The 19,123-nt window shown below is 36.1% G+C and overlaps 3 protein-coding genes across 10 annotated transcripts; 2 read left to right on the top strand and 1 right to left on the bottom strand.

The window, feature by feature from the left end:
- Positions 1–972: 972 nt before the first annotated feature.
- Positions 973–6,303, top strand: LOC113337096. Its single transcript, XM_026582783.1, has 7 exons — positions 973–1,602; positions 1,977–2,123; positions 2,218–3,122; positions 3,209–3,236; positions 3,498–3,943; positions 4,041–5,018; positions 5,178–6,303. Exons 1-4 carry the CDS (start codon positions 973–975, stop codon positions 3,222–3,224), a joined length of 1,698 nt encoding a protein of 565 aa, XP_026438568.1. The 3' UTR covers positions 3,225–3,236; positions 3,498–3,943; positions 4,041–5,018; positions 5,178–6,303.
- Positions 4,106–5,866, top strand: LOC113337095. Its single transcript, XM_026582782.1, has 3 exons — positions 4,106–4,826; positions 4,938–5,018; positions 5,178–5,866. The coding sequence occupies exons 1-3, from the start codon at positions 4,106–4,108 to the stop codon at positions 5,864–5,866; spliced, it is 1,491 nt and encodes a 496-aa protein (XP_026438567.1).
- Positions 6,304–6,775: 472 nt separating the features above from the next.
- On the bottom strand, positions 6,776–15,301 carry LOC113337146. 8 transcript variants are annotated; one of them, XM_026582831.1, is made up of 8 exons: positions 15,079–15,301; positions 13,993–14,078; positions 9,248–10,270; positions 8,953–9,139; positions 8,578–8,797; positions 8,107–8,468; positions 7,312–7,964; positions 6,776–7,223 (listed from the first exon to the last, which is right to left on the bottom strand). In XM_026582831.1, the coding sequence occupies exons 3-7, from the start codon at positions 9,275–9,277 to the stop codon at positions 7,942–7,944; spliced, it is 822 nt and encodes a 273-aa protein (XP_026438616.1). In that variant the 5' UTR covers positions 9,278–10,270; positions 13,993–14,078; positions 15,079–15,301; the 3' UTR covers positions 6,776–7,223; positions 7,312–7,941. The 8 variants fall into 8 exon arrangements, with proteins under 8 accessions (XP_026438616.1, XP_026438617.1, XP_026438621.1 ...); XM_026582832.1 differs by having other exon boundaries at positions 8,953–9,136; positions 9,248–10,260; XM_026582836.1 differs by having other exon boundaries at positions 8,953–9,136; positions 9,532–10,260.
- Positions 15,302–19,123: the final 3,822 nt, after the last annotated feature.

Below are 19,123 nucleotides of genomic sequence, written 5' to 3'. Positions count from 1 at the left end.
TGAATGTAATGACTTCTACACAATATCTAGTCTTTGCATTCTGTAGATTTTTAGCTTGTTGTGAGTTGGAGATCTTGGTTTAGTTGTAGTTGTAATCCTCTCACATTCTATCTTTTCATCTATAACTATTCACATGCTGTACTGATTGTAAAATTTAAGTGGTATTTACTTTTTAGCTTACAATAGTCATATAGATGTTCGATAAGTCATTAGTATAAACCAGCTGTTTAACCCCATCTGTGATATAATCTGCATCTCTTTCCTGTTAGATAAATCTGCTTCACTCAATCTCACCTGTAATTAGTCGCACCCTGTAGCTATTTGTCAGTTTGTATCCGATCTTAGTGGAATCTGGAAGTCAAAACCTTTTTGAGTCTGTTGCATTCTGTAGGAAAGATTGAGTTTGTATTTGATCTTAGTAAGATTGGTTAAATGAAAAAACAGAGCTTGGCACGCCACCACCTCTGATCACCTTGTAACTACGAAAGCCATCGACCCTACGACGACTTCAATATTTGACAAATCTGACTTTAGCTGGTTTTCTGGTTTTCTTAATCTTTAGGAGAAATATCTTCTTGGTTTTCTGTCTTTTCTTGACCAAGTTGGCTTCCCCCAACTTGTCTGAATTCTTGATATTTCTTTCAAGCCATATTTTTGCAACTGCTACGATGGGTTCTTTGGACATAATTATGCATCTCAAGCTGAATTTTGGTTAGTCATTACTACATGTGATCCCAATTTCAGTTTGTTCACTGCTGTACACCTTTCCTTCACCCTAGTGATTTCTGTTTTGCTGCAACCAAAGCACATAAATCTTAGATATGCTTATGTTTATTAAAAAGTGAAGGAAAATTCTTTTAGTGAAAATATGCATGTGTTGAAAGAAAAGGTAAATAGGTGCCAATTGGAAATACTATTATGACACTTTTATTTGATTAAGGCTACAATATCTAGTTTTATCCTCATATAGTAATGAGTGTAATGAGTTTTGCACAAATGTTTATCAATGCTATTGTGTTTTATAGGAAGTATATCCACCCCCGGAAATACAGGGATGGCTACGGCAAGATTACGACTTACTCCAGCTTGTTGTCTGTAAAAGAACTACGTAAAACGTTGGCAGATCATGAGAAAGCCATATTCCGCACGACTGCAATTGGGCATCTTATTGACATGCCGGAAGAACAATCGTGGCCTGGTGCGTTAGTGAATTACTTATTGTCTAGGGAGGTTGCCTACCCTGCTGATCCCGGAGGAAAGGCCGAAGAAAAAGTCGTAGACACATGGTTCAGGGTTTGTGACGAGGAATTTGGCTTCGGGAAGGTTTCTGACAAGAAATCTGGCTCTATAAAGATTTGCGACAACCCTTTTGACAAAGATCTCTGCTTTGGGAAGCTCGAGTTTACTTTGATTTCTGGTCTTAGTTTTAGGAAGCCAGATCAAGCCTTTATCTGTCCAGCGGGACCATCTACCCTTAAGACAAGGTATTTTTCCACCATTGACAGCGTAAAAGGTTCTCATCTGAGAGCTTTTATTTTTGGCAAAGAGGTTGAATCTAGTTCAAAAAAGAAAGAACCTAAAAACACAAAGTTATACTTGAAAGTAAAAACAAAGTCATAGTAGCCGAGAAAAGGGTTGATTGTTCTAGTGAAGAAAGGGTCAAAGTGGCTTTATTTTATTTTGTTCACTTCTTCCTTCTGGGGCATGCAAATGATGCTAATGTCGAGGATGAGTTCTGGCACCTTGTCGACAACCTTACAGAGTTTAACAGGTGCCCTTGGGGGGAATTAGTGTATGACAGGACCATTACCAAAAGTAGGTCTGCGTTGGTCTATCAAACCAACAATTACAAGAAGGAAGGACTACCAACTTTTAAGTCTCAATGATTGCCGCATGTGCTGGTGGTAAGATGAATTTTCTTGATATAATAATGCATTAAGTGTCTAATATAATAATCGAAGTTGTGTGCGTTGTAGGTTTGGGCCCTTGAAATTTTCCCGGGACTGCTTCAGAAGTTTGGAGAAAGAAAAGATAGTATAGGGTGGCAGCCACATATACTTACTGTGTTATGCAAAGAGCTTGTCCACAACCAAAGCATCGTTAAAACGTTGAATTCGGTACCAGTAAGTCCCAGAAACTATATCTGCTTGAAAATTAAAATTAGTACTAATATTTTGTAAAATTGTGTGCTTGCTCAACTGACGCAATGAATTCTAGGCTATCCGTGAAAGCATTACGACGCATACATATGATTCTTTGGAAGAAATGCTTGAGGAAGGTTTAGGTCCCCTCAATAATATCATATCGGATTTAAAGGAAGATAAGTTTGTTGTAGAAAAGGCCAACGAGGATTCGGTGACGAAATCTTCTTCACCACAAAAGCAACCTGGTGTTTCATGCTTTCCAACTGCAGGTGTTGATGACCAGGTTCCAAAGTCGAATCCCAAGGATAGTAGTAACAAAAATGCACCTTATAGGGCACGATTTGATGCTGATTGTTTGCCAGAGGTAGTCAAACTTTTGGCTGACATCGTTCAGACGCAGAGGGAGACAGCTGATATCTCAAAAAAACTGATGGATAAGGTCGATGACCTGATTGAATCGCAGAAGACAGTGATGGCGAAGATTACCTTATTGGAGAATGATTTTGCGTGCTTAAAGCAAAGAAATGATGAGGAACCTCCATTCAGGGGTGATTACCATGATGAGGAAATGTCTCACCGTAGTGTGAGTCGCAGCCTGTGCGCAGACATAGAATTTAGTAAAGAAGATGTGGTATTTCATACTCCTTCAAGGTGCAGGAATTTCATACTTGATGATAATGATATGGGAGGGGAAAACGATAAAGAAGGAACAAAACAACATAGTGCTGATGTTGCATCCGACAACTCCAATGATGATGATGACGTACAAATAATTCCTAAAGCGGCCAAGGTTAAGAGGGAAATAATCCCTTCCAGATTTAGAAGGCCTCCATATACAAATGCTGGTCGTAACCCAAAGAAGCCTCGAAAAAAGGTGGAAAGCAAGGACTATGTTATCAGAAATAATATGAAAACTCAGATAACTGACTGGCAAAACGAAGAAGATATAAATGATCTATTCTGTTTCTTGGACCAAAGGTTAGTCTACCTAGTTTTTTTGTTTCTTCTTTTACATATCAAAACAAATTCATTAATGCCTTGTTTTCGGTGTGTCTATGCCACAGTAAAATACATGGATAAACGTCTGCACAGGTAAATCTCTTAACCTTGTTGTTTGTCTTCCAAATTTTAATCTTTATGCTAGGGTTAGTTTTGCTGTTTTTCATATGTTAGGGTTTCCTTTTGTTTTATTTCTTTATTCTGATCTGTCCTCCTTCACAGTAAACCTCTTAACCTTGTTGTTTGTCTTCCATACATTAATTCAGTCGTCATTATGTGTGATTATGTGTGATTTAGTGATAAGATGCATACATTAATTCAGTCTTCATTATGTGTGATTTCCGGTATCTGCAGTGGGTTTTTCATTGACTTACTTCCAATTATGACAAGCAAATGCGTTCTCATTCACTACAATGCTGAATGGGTGGAAAAAGAAGGGAATGATACTTATGACGGTTGTTTACAACCTGTGTGTTTACCGGACAACTACACTGTTGAAGATGTCATGAATAAGGCAGAGGGTGCTTTGGGATTCATACATGGACCTGCTTTTCATGTCTACGGATTGCTGTTTGTGCCGGCAACCGGACTAAGGAAACGCTCAATGATAACTAGTGAAGAAACTTTCAAGACATATGTCTCTATTTCCGAAACATCTGGAGCGACAAGCTTTTTCACTATCAAATCCTGAGAAGAAGTAAAAGAAAATCTTTCTCCCCTAACTCCTAGAACAGCTGATGGAGGTAGCAGCATAGTAAAAAGACAGACTCCATTAACCCCGCTCAGCAATCCTAAATCCAGTTAAAGACATGTTTCTTTTTCATGTCTTCCTTATCCTTTTTTATGAATTTTCTTTTTTTTCTTGTCCCTCTAATGTCGACTATTTTTTTTTGTCAGAAAGGACTAGTAATCCAAAGGCAAGAAGACGTCTAGAGCCAGTAATGACTCCACCGGCCAATAAAATGCGACGCCTTCATGATTCTCCATCGACTGCTGCACCACTAGCTGCTACGGAGGCTCCTGAACCCTTGAGGGTAATGAACTACGATGAACTAGTTGTTGGTAACACTTTCAAAACCAAGTATAATCTGAGACTTGTACTAGCAATAGCCAAGATAAAAAGAAACTTTGAGTACAAGGTTGAGAAATCCGACAACAAATATTTCATTGCCAAATGTGCAGACTCGACATGCAAGTGGAGATTATGGGCAGTTGTCTTAGATTCTTTTAGTTGGTGGAAAATTACACGCATGAATGATGAGCACACCTGTATTGAGAACAAAAGGACTGACCCCAACTTAAGAACCAAGGCGGTTGCAGATGGAATCGCACATCTTTTTAAGCATAAATTCAACCAATGTGATAGTGTGTATACACCCCAACAACTGATCAAAGACATTAAAACAAATTACGGTGTGGTTATCAATTACCGGCAGGCATATAGTGGTTGTAAGCGCGGCATAGAGCTGATAAGGGGTTCCCCTGATGAATCATATCAGTACCTGGTGAATTATAGTTACATGTTGCAACTTAACGAGGGAACTGTTACAGAAATTAAAACTGATGAAAATGATCACTTTCTATATTACTTCTTTGCTTTTGGAGTAAGTTCGCGAGGATTCAAAGGTTGTTGCAGACCTGCCTTTTCTGTTGATGCTAATGAACAATACCCTTTGGCGTTTGGTATTGTCGATTAAGAGAATAATGATTCATGGGAGTGGTTTTTGAGAAAGTTATGCGATGCACTTGGCCCAAAAGATTATACTATAAATGAAGATCTTGTGATTGCTTCAGACAGGAAAGAGTCGATCCCTAGAGGCATACTGTTGGCGTTTCCAGATGCTAATCATGTTTTCTGCATCCACCATATATCAGGTATTTAACAGCTACTTCTAGATATTTGCATTTACCATCAAATTTTTCATAGTAGAAACTTGGAATGTAAATATATGCTATTCATGGTAGAAACTATTTTCAAGAAATATACTTGGAATTCGTCTGTTTTTATCAGTGTTCTCATGTTTGGCATTGCAGAAAATATCAAAAAAAGATACCACAACAACGGGGCGGCTGTGGCATTTATAAGAGCTGCCAAAGCATTCAACAATGATGACTATGAAAAGGCTATGAGAGACCTAGGTCTAGCGAGCAAGGCTGCTTTACAGTATGTACGCAACATTGGACCAGAAAAGTGGGCTAGGGTGCATGCTACAACTGCTCGTTTTACTCTTATGACTACGAATACATGCGAGACTTTCAATTCAGTAATCAAAGACGTTAAAGGTCTGCCCATATGCCATTTGGTGGATTATATCCGAAGTTGGCTCATGAAATGGTTTAACAAACACCGAGAAGAAGCTCTTTACTGGCCACTTTACTTGACTAGACATGCCCATGCAATAATTCAAGATCGGTGGCATCTTGCTAACAAATTTGTAGCTACCCATGTCCGTGGAGAGCAATACGAAGTGGAGGAGGGGGAGAATCTGGATCAACACTCAGTCTATATAGAGCAAAAGTCTTGCACCTGTAAAGTGTTGAACTATCAACATTTGCCCTGTGCACACATCCTTGCAGTGTGCCAGACATATATGATGAAGACAAATGATTTTTGTGGGGCTCACTACACGACTGCTGCATGGAGAGCAATGTATGAACAGCCTATCTTCCCGGTGCTGAGCTCAGATACTTGGAATGTCCCACAGGTGGTGGCGGAGGAGTAGTACTTCCTCCCAATACAACATTGGACCTTGGTCGCAGGAGCATCAGCCGATATCGGTCTGCCTATGAAAAACGCGCCAACCCGAAAAAGAAAAGAGCGTGTTCAAGGTGTCACGAGGTGGGGCATTACGCTAACGGCGGTCATTGCCCCAAGGCTTAGTATTGATAAATTTGATTGCAGACTTTGCTTTCATACGAGTACTTGTTTAATATTTTTTTTAGTTCATGTTTAATTGTTACAAGAATTTTATTTTCTTTAGTTTTCAATGAGACCTTTTTTTTTGGGAAGTATATTAAAGAGTTCACTCTGTTATATATATCAATTGGAGTTGCGCTTAGCTTTAGCCATCACTCCGTGTAACAGATTGTGCATGTAATCTTTGGTACAAGGAGGATATCATCAGGACATGTCAAAGTCCTGTGTATAACATCGGCAGTTACTTTCGTTCCTGTATTAACAACAGCCGCAAGCTCCAATGCTTGGATGAATTGCTGCTTTGTCATATTCCAAATCCAAGTATTCTTGAACAAAATTTTCATTTTGATTGGTATTCCGTTTTATTTATTTTTTGGATAAAGTGAAATTAGCTTTTGATTGGCATTGATGGCGGTATTTGTTCGATAATTGTAGCATGGTAATGAAGCACTTCTGACAAGCATTTTGCAACAATAAGGACATCTTCAATATTAGCTTTTCTACTGAAAAACACTGTACAACCATATCTTCACCGGACAACGTGCAAATGTGCAATGAACCATTCACCATTCACATCAGAACGTATCATTATTTGCATAACCTTTTTTAACTATATATAAATATAAATATATACAACTGTAAACAAAATAGTAGGATATAATGCAATCCGAGATATCAGAAAGTTATTAGACGTTCAATTTTAACAATCCAAACATAATCACCAAGAACCAAGTTTATTGAGAAAATTAATCTGATAATAACAATGCATTAATAAATTTAGTTCTTACAATGGAAAATCTTGTTGTATCCGATATTCAATATCAGCAGGATAATAGTTATAATACTCAAAAAATCTTGATCGAATCACTGACAATCAGACTCTCAAACACTACTTTGTTGAATCCCATCATTGCTGCCCAGTTGACAGCCTCCATCAAAAGCATAAATAATCAGAACCAAAAAAGAGGTAATAAATCATTAGCATCTTTCTTATTTTCGGTTACCTTATCATTGCCAGAGATTAGTTCGGCATATGTACCATTGGTGGTGGAAGAACTGTGGGATTTGTACATTTCCTCCACTGATCGATGTCGGGAAGTGTCAGGATATAACCATCATATGCAACTCTGTATCTCTCAACCGTGAAAAAGTCATCAACAAACCTAAGAATGAAAACAGTGTTAGCACTTTAACTTACAAAGAAATATAAAATTAATTAGGATGAAAGATTAAAGATTAAATATGACTTACGTGTTGTAATCTTCACGACCTTCATGAACAAGAACAACCAATACATGTACACAAGGTACACCTGTTGCTTCCCATTCCCCACAGCTGCAATGTCTTCGGGTCAAATTTACTTGGCAAGTGGGATTTGCCTCAGAGCGGTGTGTAACAGACCATTCTTCTCCAACATCGGCAGGAAGTACATCATATTTGGAAGAAAAAAATTTGTTACCTTCTAGTTTCATCTCCACCCTTGGGACTATTCCATCATCTTTCATTTCAGCATATCTCCTTTTAAACATTAGGTCATGTAGCTTATTTTCATACTCCATTACCAAAGTAATTATTGGCTTACAGTTCAATTCCTTTAACCAATTTTGGAACGCCAAACTGATGATGTTAAAACTGAGTGGACATCTGACAGAATGGTCGAAAGCATGTCTAGCCCAAGTACTAGTTTCATGCTTTTCCATCCAAAGCTTAGCCTCCATATTAGTAAGTCCCAACTCTTCCATAGCAGCATTGAAGGATTTCAGATTGTAGGCTTCTGCTGGTTTCCATGCCACTTCATCAAGGCCTGGAAACTTTTGGATCATTATGTGATAGATATGCCTAAAGCATGACCTTTGATTATGTTGAACACCCTCAAGATTTTCAGTAAACCGCAACATTGACGCCTGTAAGGACAACATTCAAACATCATTAGACACACAAAACACTCTTACATCATAGTAATGCTGTAAGGAAAACATTCAAACATCATTAGACACACAAGACACTCTTACATCATAGTAATGATATAATAAAACAATGTTTCACCTTTCTCATGATCCGAAAAAAACTTAATTGTCCTGTCCGATTCCATCAGAAAAGGTTTGAGAATGCAAAGGAACCGACTCCATGTTTCTTGGGTTCCAGTCAAGCAAATATAGATGGCAATGGGAAACATGCCATTGTTCCCATCAACTGAAGAGGCAGTCAAGACTACACCCCTATACTTACTCTTGAGCGGAAAACCGTCCAAAGCTATCAAAGGTCTACATCCAACCTTAAATCCCTCCAAAGATGCCTTGTAAGCGATACACAGTCCTTGAAACTCATTGGTCGTGTTGTCTTTGGACCAAACTGCTATGTTCTCCGGGTTGCTAGCCTTAATCTGGTGGCACAACTCAGGTACTAACCTATGTTCAAACAATTTTATATCAAAACAATTATGTTAAAGACATAATATCCCGAGAACTATAATTAATGAAATCGACACTTCTAATACACAGAAGGTAATAAAGTTACCTGAAACTTCTTTCATATGAGCCCAACCCATATATCTTCTCAAGGCACATATGCCTTGCACGAAGAGCAGTGAAGTAGGATATCTTGACTGTTTTCTTTTTTAAGACCATCTTCCGTATTGTTAGGGGCTTAGTGCGAAGTCGTTCTTTCATGTAAGTCAATACGATACTAGTAACCCATGCAACAACCGCATTCTCATCCGCAACGTTGACGTTTTCACCTGCAACTTCATTTGCAAAGTTTAGTCTTCTACGCGGTAGGCGTGGGATGTCTTCTTCTTCTTCAGCGTCACTAGGTATAGTTGAGTTTTCTGAACTAGTGTATCCTTCGCTGAAATAATTGTTATCTTCACATTTATTCCAATCAGCCACCCACCTGTATTGTTCCCTCCTACTATCATCATCATCGGAGTCAGCACCTTCACTAAGAGGAGTAGTATCAAATGTCCGATAATAATCCAGGTATTGTTCAGCTCCCCAAGGTAATTTTGGACTGCTAAATGGGCTTCTTTCAGCACTTTGGTATGCAGCCTCATCATCACCACTGTGTAGGGACAACCCTGCTAACAGTAAAACAATCTTTGATCACCACATAAATAACAAAATCTAAATTGTACTTATAACACACAAAGTTACCACCAGCAATAAAAAAATCAAATCAACATACTTACGTTATTACTTTGTGTTCGTGCATATTGCATGCAGAGTTAAATCCAAATCGATATAGCAAGAGTTTATGATTTTAATGCACCAAAACCTATATGCATACCAAAACGTTCCCAGGTTTTGTATAATCTTTATATTGAAACAGAATATATATATAAAACTTCAAAACAAAATATATTATTAAAACTAATAAATAGAAATAGTGATTGAAAGATAATTTAGAAAAATTAAAAGGAATCTTCATAATTAAAAGAAACTTAAAACATAGATAACGGGTAGAGATACTTACAGAGTAGTCTTTTATTCCTTAATAGATAGCACACTAAACAACTTCAAACTCACACTTAGAACATGAAAACACTCACAAACTATCGCTCTCAAAGCAGGAAACACTCAGAAACTTTCACTCTCAAACTTATAGACAAGGACTCTTGAGAACTAAAAACTTGCCCTTTCCCTTTCCCTTAACGAGTATTTATATAGGGGAAAGTTTGCAAGAAACAAAAGAGATAAGATTTTCTTTTTTGAGAATCCTATCTATAATTACAACAACCTATAAGTGGTAGACAAATGGAAGCTGGAAATCTTAGATAAGATTTACCTTTTTTGTTTTTTGGAAAATAATAAACCTTTTCACTTTTACTATTTTAAAGCAAATACGTGTCCTTAATGAATAGTGGAGTCGATCCTGTTGATGAAAACTTGACCATTTTTTTTATTTTGTCGGAAAATAATTAGAATTTTCCTATCTTCTTCGAACCATTTAAACCCTAAATCATTCCAAAGCAATCATCACCATTTGCATTCAGGTCTTCTGTATTTTCCAATTTTATCTCTTCTTCCTCAAAGGTTTTTGACGAGGACGGTTGGGAACCCAAATCTTCGTTATCAAGTGCCTCCAAAATCTGCTTCTTAAAATTTTCCTTTGACAAGTCCCCGTGCCTATGCTTTAGTGCGAGTATGTGGGTTGATAATTCCATCGGCATTGAGGTGGTTGATGCCGATACCATAAGCTGAGCTGCAACAAACTGCATGTTAAATGTAGATGGTTGTAGATGTGCTGCATTATATCTATCCCACCATTTGATATATAATTGCCTTTCTAAATAAGGGATATAATCCCAATCAGGATCATTATCTTGTGGAATTGAATAATTCCATCTTAGAATCCATGGGATTTCATACAATATAAAGAACCACTGCATTAATCTTCTTATATCATAAGATTGGCTATTAGCCTTGATAAATTTATTTAACATATCTACAATATATGCAGGTAAAATCTCCGGGCATGGCCCCCAGATACTTAGCCATGCTCTAAAACAATTTGGTAGCTCTTTGATTGTATTGAGTTTAAATGCTCTTTGATTGTATTGAGTTTAAATGCTCACAGTCTACTGGTTTATGAGTCATACTCACAGTCTACTGGTTTATGAAGTTCCAATATCTGGACTCTTTGCTTAAGACTTCTTAATTCTTCTTTAACCTGATTAATTTCTACCCTAAGATTATTGACTGATGGTTCTTTTTTAATGTGATGATTTTCTACTCTTGCCATTATTTCCTTAAAACTATAAGGTTTGTAAGAAGTTTCGATTTTCTCTTGTTTTGGTGCTCTTTTAGCTACTTCAATATATTTTTCTAAAGCTATTCGCTTTGATTCTGGATTTTCAATTTTATCAATTAACTCTAATATAAAATTTTCTTCATTGGTGAGGACATTAATTCCTAGACTAGATATTTGTTTATGAAAACAATTTTTACAAGAACAACCATCTGTACATTCATCATCCTCCAATCCTGAAATTGTCCCTGAATCATTTTCTGAGGAGGATGATTCATCCTCTTCAGATAGATCGGAATCCATTAAGAGGACTTGTTCTAATTGACGTTTGAGACCTTCGTCTAGATTAAGCTCATTTATTTTTTGTTTTGTACGGCACTTATTACTATAATGCCCAATTTTTCCACACTTGTAACAGACCGGAAGTGACTTATTAGTCTTTTTATTTAATTGTTGTGTCTTATTATTGTTTTTCATAAAATTGGGTCGTTTAGATTTCAATGGATACCTATTGGGATACCTAGTAGTCTTAGGATTGTTATGGGAAGGTGGTCGAGTACCTTTCTTCCTAGATAATAATGCGGATGGTGTATTAGTGTATCTAAATTGCTCACAAAAATCACCTAATTCTTGCTTGTTAGATAATTTATTTTTTTGTGTTTGTCTATGTAGCTTTATGTCTGAGCATAAAGCTAAACCTTCACATACAATTTCGGAAGATAGTTGGCCAAAAGTATATTCGCCATAAGCAATACGTTGTTGAATATTTTTTGATTTTAGTCTATTTTTAACCCTTTCAGCAAACAAAGGGGGTAATCCTGAGACAAATTTCTCTTTCTAAAAATCAGAATTAGAGGAACAATCTTCTCTGCTAAACAATTTTGAGAAGAATACATCTTGTACCATCTATAATGGGAGAGGGTAGGACATTTAAGATTAATAAGTAATTCCCTAGATCTATCCATTTGTTGGCTATTACTTCCTACAAAGTGCAGGCCAATGGTATAAAGTAGGGTACTAACAATATCTTCCTGAGAGTATTCAGTACCATCTTCTAGCTTGATTGGTTTCTTTGCCATATAAATGCTATATTTTGCCTGGTCGGACATCTGGAAATCCCACCATCCTTTAAGTTGGCCAATAAAGCCAGTAACTATGGATTCAACAATTTGTTTTTCTGGGTTTTTAATGAGTCTAAAAGCAGAAGCATACATCGACATTTGTCTTATGATATTTACTATTTGGTATTCCGTCATACCATCTATATTCCATTCAATTATGAATCTTCCATCAAACGAAGTCTGATTCCAATTATAATCCTCTTCCAGTTGTAAATCTACCGGTGTTGGTCTAGGCTAATAATTTCTAGTAGGAACTGTCGGTGTATATTTATTTTTTCCAAAAGATATTTTATTAATGTCATCAGAATTGTTGTTAATATTACCAGAATTTGATGAATGAAAAATTTCTTCCAGTTTTTCTATATCTATATCACTGTATTCTTCGTGTTTGGACAGAACATTTATTCCTTCTTTTGATTGTTTGGATGCTTTAGATGGGCCTGAAGCAGATAAGCTTAATTTTCCTAGCTTTTCTACTAGTGCATCTACAAAGCTATTATCTGGGTTGGACAACCTGAAGACATTTGGATCTATTATTGGGTTTGGTTTAAATAATAATCCACTAGATGGTGCCGGATTAAGTTTAAGCTCATTAGGTTGTATATGTTGGATTTTATCCTTGTTTAACAAGCCTTCAATTCTTGTCGTTTGTTTTCCTATTGAATGTAAATATAAATTGGTGTAGTTATTTTGTTGTACTAACTGACCAATATCTTCATGGTTAGATACTGAATCAGTTCCCTTATGTTCTAATTTGTATGGGGCTGCTATAGCACCTTTGATATCAAGAACTACTTCTGGTGGATGGATTGACTGAATAACATTTCCATCTTTTGTCGTATAAGATTGAAACTGGGTTTCCAACATATTAAGCGATCTCTTATATTTATTTAAATTGTAAGTTTTGGTAAAATCTTCAAACCAGGTGAAAAATGGGTTTGGATTTTTATTATGACAAGTATAGAGCATAAGTTTTATATATTCTTGTTCTTCTATTAGAACTAAAGTTGGATTCAAACCAAGCCCTTTTATTTGTATTTTCTAAACCATGATACTCTTTTCGAAGTTCTTGTAAATCCAACGATGGTTTTTGGATCACATTTATCTCAAATTCTAGATCGGAGAATGTCGGTTCTACTTGTTCAGGAATATTTCTAACCGTAGATTTTGGCGTTTCTACTTTATAATAAGGTTTATTAACCTGATGCGCGGTTTGTTTAACTCCTATAATAATATCATTTGGGTCATTTATAAAATTATGAATAGGATCTGTATAAGAAGATGCTACAGATGGCCTTGGTGCATCTTCCCTCGCCTTCTGATATCGTATGCCTAGTTTTCCTGAAAGATGTAAACTGTATTTCCACATCTCCATCTTCATATTCAATTATTTGTTGAAGATTTTGGTTTTGGCAAGGCTTTGCTGGAACTTACCCTCCCTGAAAAGTATATATATATATATATATATGTATATACCATCAATAGATTCAATTTACATTTACTTCTCTATTATTCTCTATTATACCTAAAATGATGCATATCTCCATTTATTTCTCTATTATACCTAGAATCCTGCATATCTCCATTTATTTCTCTTTTATACCTAAAATTCTGCATATCTCCATTTATTTCTCTATTATACCTAAAATTCTGCATATCTCTGACAAAATGACTAAATGAGAAATAATAATAAGAGGACAAAATGAAAGAATATAATTAAGGCAGAAACGTAAGAGTATTGAAGTTTGAGATCAAACTAAATAATGAGAATATATAGAAATAAGTGGGACTAAATAAGTAATGAGAATAGAAATGATCAGACAATAACATATAATTAAGGCAGAAACGTAAGAGTATTGAAGTTTGAGATCAAACTAAATAATGAGAATATATAGAAATAAGTGGGACTAAATAAGTAATGAGAATAGAAATGATCAGACAATAACTATAACTGATTAGCACAATTGTCTAATATAGACTTTATAAACACCAAATATAGACCATGACTGTGATTAGTTAGCACAATCGAAGAATGAGGATTATTAGTTTAGGAACAACTGCATACCGTGCTAGTCTCCGGGAGAGCTTTTCCTGACTGCAACGACTATAACAGAACAGCAGCTACGCGATGGAGAGGGGACATCGATGAGACTGCCAAAAATAAACTCAAGAAAATTGCCATCAATGCTCGAGCATTAGAGTATAACTGCGAGTATGTCAGTACTAAAGTATAACAATTTAACTAATGTGGTCTTTGTGGACCTTGTAGTCCACACAGTACAGCTTAACACAACAATTTCCCATAGCAGTTTAACTAATATGGACTATAAACAACACCAATGGGTTTTCACAATGCTAGAGTACACTGCTTAATCGGTAACATATCGTTTACCCACAATACCAATCGCCAATTGACTCTGCTAATGCCTGTCAAAAATTATTATCTCATTGTTACTTCCATATACCTGTACTCAATTTTTTTTAACTCTTATGAAGACCCATTACTAAAACCTTAAATAAAAAAACCTTTGGAAGTGGCAAACACAAATACGTCATTGAAGCATTTTATCAAACAGTAAGTGAGCAATAATGTTTTCTTTTCGTTTAACAGACAACACAACACCACTTGACTTCCCCTACAACTATCACAGTTCACCACCAATCCAGTTCAACAGCACCACAACCATTACCAACTTATCTGACCAGCCAATAACCAGTTCACCTCCACATTACCCTAATTCTAAATCACCAACATTAATCCCAATTCACCAATTCAACTTCCTCCCAAAACCATTCAATCAAATCTCAATTACAAATTCAAACCCCAGTCTCTGATTCTTCTTTGCAGAACCTTAAATCAACAACTCAACTTCAATCACCACTTCTCAGTTCATCATCCTCATCCAACAGCATCTAGCTATTTTCCCTGTAACTCAAATCAAATAGGAGAAACCCAATTTCCATCTTCGGTTTACCAAAACCCTAATTCTCAAATTTAGGGAAGAACAGAAACCTAATTTTATATGAAACTAAAATTAAACCTCACACAACCATTCATAAACCAATTAACAACTAACCCACTCGATAATCGATCAAAATGAAACGATTATATAAAAAAATCAACCAATTACAAGACCCTAAATTAACTTACCCTTTTTATTTTCTTCCTGAGGTCAAACAGCTTCAGTACCATCACCTTCGTCTTCTATCAACAGACTAACAAGTTTACAAAGAACAACTTGCAAGATTTAACTCAACTTGCAAGAGAAAAGGAGAAGAATCGGAGACGAAGAACAGAGAGAAGAAAAGAAAAGGAGAAATATGAATGAAAGAGATAGGAAAGATCGAGTTTATCTACTCGGCTTGGAGATAAGGTTGAATAGGGCATAGATTAGGGCACACTTTAGCATAGTGCAAACTTGTGCGGACCTTGATAGAGGTGTAATAGAGATGTAATGTTAAAAAACATTAAATTACACCAATGGGATGATGACGTACATGGTGTGGTCCAGACCTTAGTTTTAAAAGTGAGGACCTTCCTTAGAGCAACTGTAGTGGTGCGATCAAAACCAAAGATCAAAGATCAAAAAAAGACCAAAATTTGGGTTTAGTCCGTGGTGTGACGCAACGGTACATGATTAAAATTTCGTCAGGCGGACTTTAAAAGTCCGCCCCATTAAAATTCCATCAGGCGGACTTGAAAAGTCCGCCCCATCCTTTGTAAATTTTAACAGGCGGACTTTAAAAGTCCGCCTCATTAAAATTCCATCGGGCGGACTTTTAAAGTCCGCCCCATTCTTTGCAAATTTTAACAGGCGGACTTTAAAAGTCCGCCTCATTCCTTTTTTTTTTTTATTTAATTAAAATTTCATCGGGCGTAATTTAAATCTCCGCCCGTTAACAAGCGTACTTTAAATTTACGCCCAGCATCAAGCGTACTTTAAATTTACGCCCGACTATATTAGAATTTGGGATTTGGTCGCGACCATATTTGGTCTGGAATTTGATCTTTGGTCCAAATTTGATCTTTACTCCGTCCCACTGTGTTAGGATCTCATCCCATAAATTTGGTTATACTCGCCCACTGTGGATGCTCTTAGCCCATGTGGTGCTTATCTGGCACCTAAGGTCCGGACGCTAAGTATAATGGTCCAGATCTTCCCGAACTTACGTGGCTCCTATGTGGCGACCCATATTCGGAATTTTTAAAAGGTCCAGACTTTAGCAAGAAAAAGTCCGGATTTATTGACCTAATTTTTTAAATACAAATTCAAATTATAGTACTTTTGAATAATCTCAAAAGGTCCGGTTAGAGGTCCGGACTTTAGGTTGTGGACCTTAAACAATAAACAAAATATTTTATTTACTTTTGATTTTCTTCTTTTTTTACTAAAAAAGTTATGATTTGATTAAAAATACAAAATGAAGTTTGATACAATACAATTATTTTTTACACATGTAGCTACACAAAAATCAAAAGTTATACAACAAGCAAAAATGAAAAAATAAATTAATAAATACCTTTTCTACAAAGAAAAATTAGTTAAAAAATTCGTTTTATATTACTAAGTATGGTTTTGGTGTTATTTGCTTTACCTTTCTTACTCACGAAGGCACTAGCAATAACCAATCTATTTACCCATGATAATATTTGATTTAAAAAAATAATAATGGAAAGTCCACTAATTTTTATGACAAAAATATAATAAATTAATTTATTAAGGGTAAAAATGGTACACAAACCATATTAGTGTATTAATTTACGTTTCCGATATTTTCGAAAGACACCCAAATATGTCCTATTTTTGGCAATTACGCCGCTCGACTAATTGCAATCACACACTATCATAAATTACAATGTAAACAATCTACAAGGCCTAACGGCCTTAACCCAGGAAATGTGCACTTATCCATATCTAGCATTAAGGACAATTATGCATCTCCCACATTGACAGTAGCATGACAAAGCATAAATATGGTGGTATGAAGGTCGACAAGGTCAAGGCCTCTGTTACTTGGAACTCTTAAAATCTGCCACAAAAGCAGAATTAACAAAAGGCAGTCCAAAATATTGCAATTTCAAGTTGGTCCTATAAGCTAGACAGATCTAACCTCAAACGAGTTACACAAGTAATGAAGTTGATAATGTAAAAACATTAATACAGTATTTCACTAAGTTCCAAGTCCATACAGATGAAATTTCATAAATCCCTAGGCATGTGCCGGGTTTAAAACAATTAGAGCTTCAAAGCTAGTTAATTTTGTACGACATACCACATACACATGACTCTTCTTCATAACATAATTTTATAACCAAAACATCAACTCAGCGGATGTGCAAGTAGAATTTCCAGAATTCTTCTGTGTTTTCTTCACCTGCATGTATATTGATGAAGTACTTATGAGCACAAAGTACTGACTACCAGAAAATATTAGAAATACAAACCTTTCTCATCGATTGTTTTGATTACTAGATCTTCAGCAAAGCCCATTTCAGTAAAATAGGAGATCGCCTTCAGCCGAGCTTGATTAGACGTACTTCCCTATGACATGAAGCAAGTATCCATTAAGTGCTACAACCCTTGCAAAAAATTACACAAAAATGTATTCTTATTTACCTCAGCACCACAGACTCTAGCTCCTCGATTAGGAATCATCCAATTTGAATCATAGGATGAAGAACAAGGTTCCTCTGCTACTTGAAAACCCCAGCTGTAACTCGAATCGGCGTAGTCCTATACAAGTTAATTACCATAAAGATGTCAAAACAAAATTCTTATCAACAAACCAGATACTATGTCAGTAAAATATAATGGAAACAACTTTAAGGCTTGACTTATCAAATAACCAAGTACTACCTACCATTTATTAAGATGTAAGTCCCCTAACTATCTCCTCCTCAACACGATCCACGTACTGATCAAATAACAAAAGAATGAGTCACATAAGTTAATTGTATTATCTACTTCAATGTAATATCTGAATTCCACCAACAAATCTCAAGAATGTAAAGACTAAAGTCCTATTAAAGCTAATACCTCAAGCATCAAGTAAACAAGACTAGCTAAGGAAAACAAAATAAATTCAGGCAACGCAACAATATAAATTGAGCTTCTGCTTCCAAAAACACATTCACTGGTCGTTATCTATAAATATCAAGATCAATAAAGCTGTCAACTTGAAACCAAAATTGAGTTGGTTAACAACAAAATTATCAAAAACCCATTTTGTAATTAACCTCGTAAATTGCAGAAAACTGAAAACCCACTTTCTAAAAATTGCAGAAAAACAAAGAAAAATGTATCTAGGCCAAAAACAGCTTCATATCCATCTCTGTTTCTCTTGACCATTACATATCTTACAGAAAATTAAAATGAAAAGAGCCAGAGTAAAGAAATCAGATTTCAGAAAACCTTTCACCTTGATGAAACTAGCAAAACACCCAAAAATGGTATCTTCAAAACAACAACTAAAGAAAATTTCGGGAGTATAAACCTAATCCAAAACCCAAGATTTCTGTGTTTGAATGAGAGGCTGATTTGTTGTTGAAATTAGGGTTTTTTTCTTTTTGAGGATCAAGCAGAGAAAGTAGAGAGTACTGAGCAGGACTGGAGGAGTAGTTGCAGAGAGGGTGTGAAGAAACAATTCAGACATTTGTCTTCTTCGCGGGAAAGAGGAAAGGGTAAATCACGAGTAACGTTGTTAGGGTCCGTTTGGCACAGTGCAGTTGGAGGAGGGAACGCAATAAAAGGTTGTAAGAATTAGGTGTTTCACAAAACCAAATGTATAACATACCAACTAGCCATGCATGTAGTTCAACTACATTATAACTGAGGCAGTAGAATGCAGACCTTTAGACCCCTTACTTAGGCCAAGCACTATGGTGCCTAAATTTCCTAACCTATCTAGGAAAAAAACAAATTTGTAGCCATTGTGATCTCCCATATCTCTATTTGTGGAGAGATATCCCTCCCCTGCCTATAAGGTGGATCACATCTGATTTGGGCAGTAGAGAAGGAAAATCATACGGAAATGTAGAAATTTCCGCTTTACGGAAACTCAGTAGCCGTTTGACAGTTGATACGGCTACTAAGCTTCCGTAGCATTTTACAGTTTCCGTTTCCATAAATTTATTTGTTTGACCTTTTTCTTTTACACCTCTCTCACACTCGATCCTAACCATCCATCATTCATAA

This window comes from Papaver somniferum, unplaced genomic scaffold (genome assembly GCF_003573695.1).
Source record: "Papaver somniferum cultivar HN1 unplaced genomic scaffold, ASM357369v1 unplaced-scaffold_158, whole genome shotgun sequence".
Taxonomy (NCBI): domain Eukaryota; kingdom Viridiplantae; phylum Streptophyta; class Magnoliopsida; order Ranunculales; family Papaveraceae; genus Papaver; species Papaver somniferum.
This window is presented reverse-complemented; position numbering and strand designations above follow the sequence as displayed.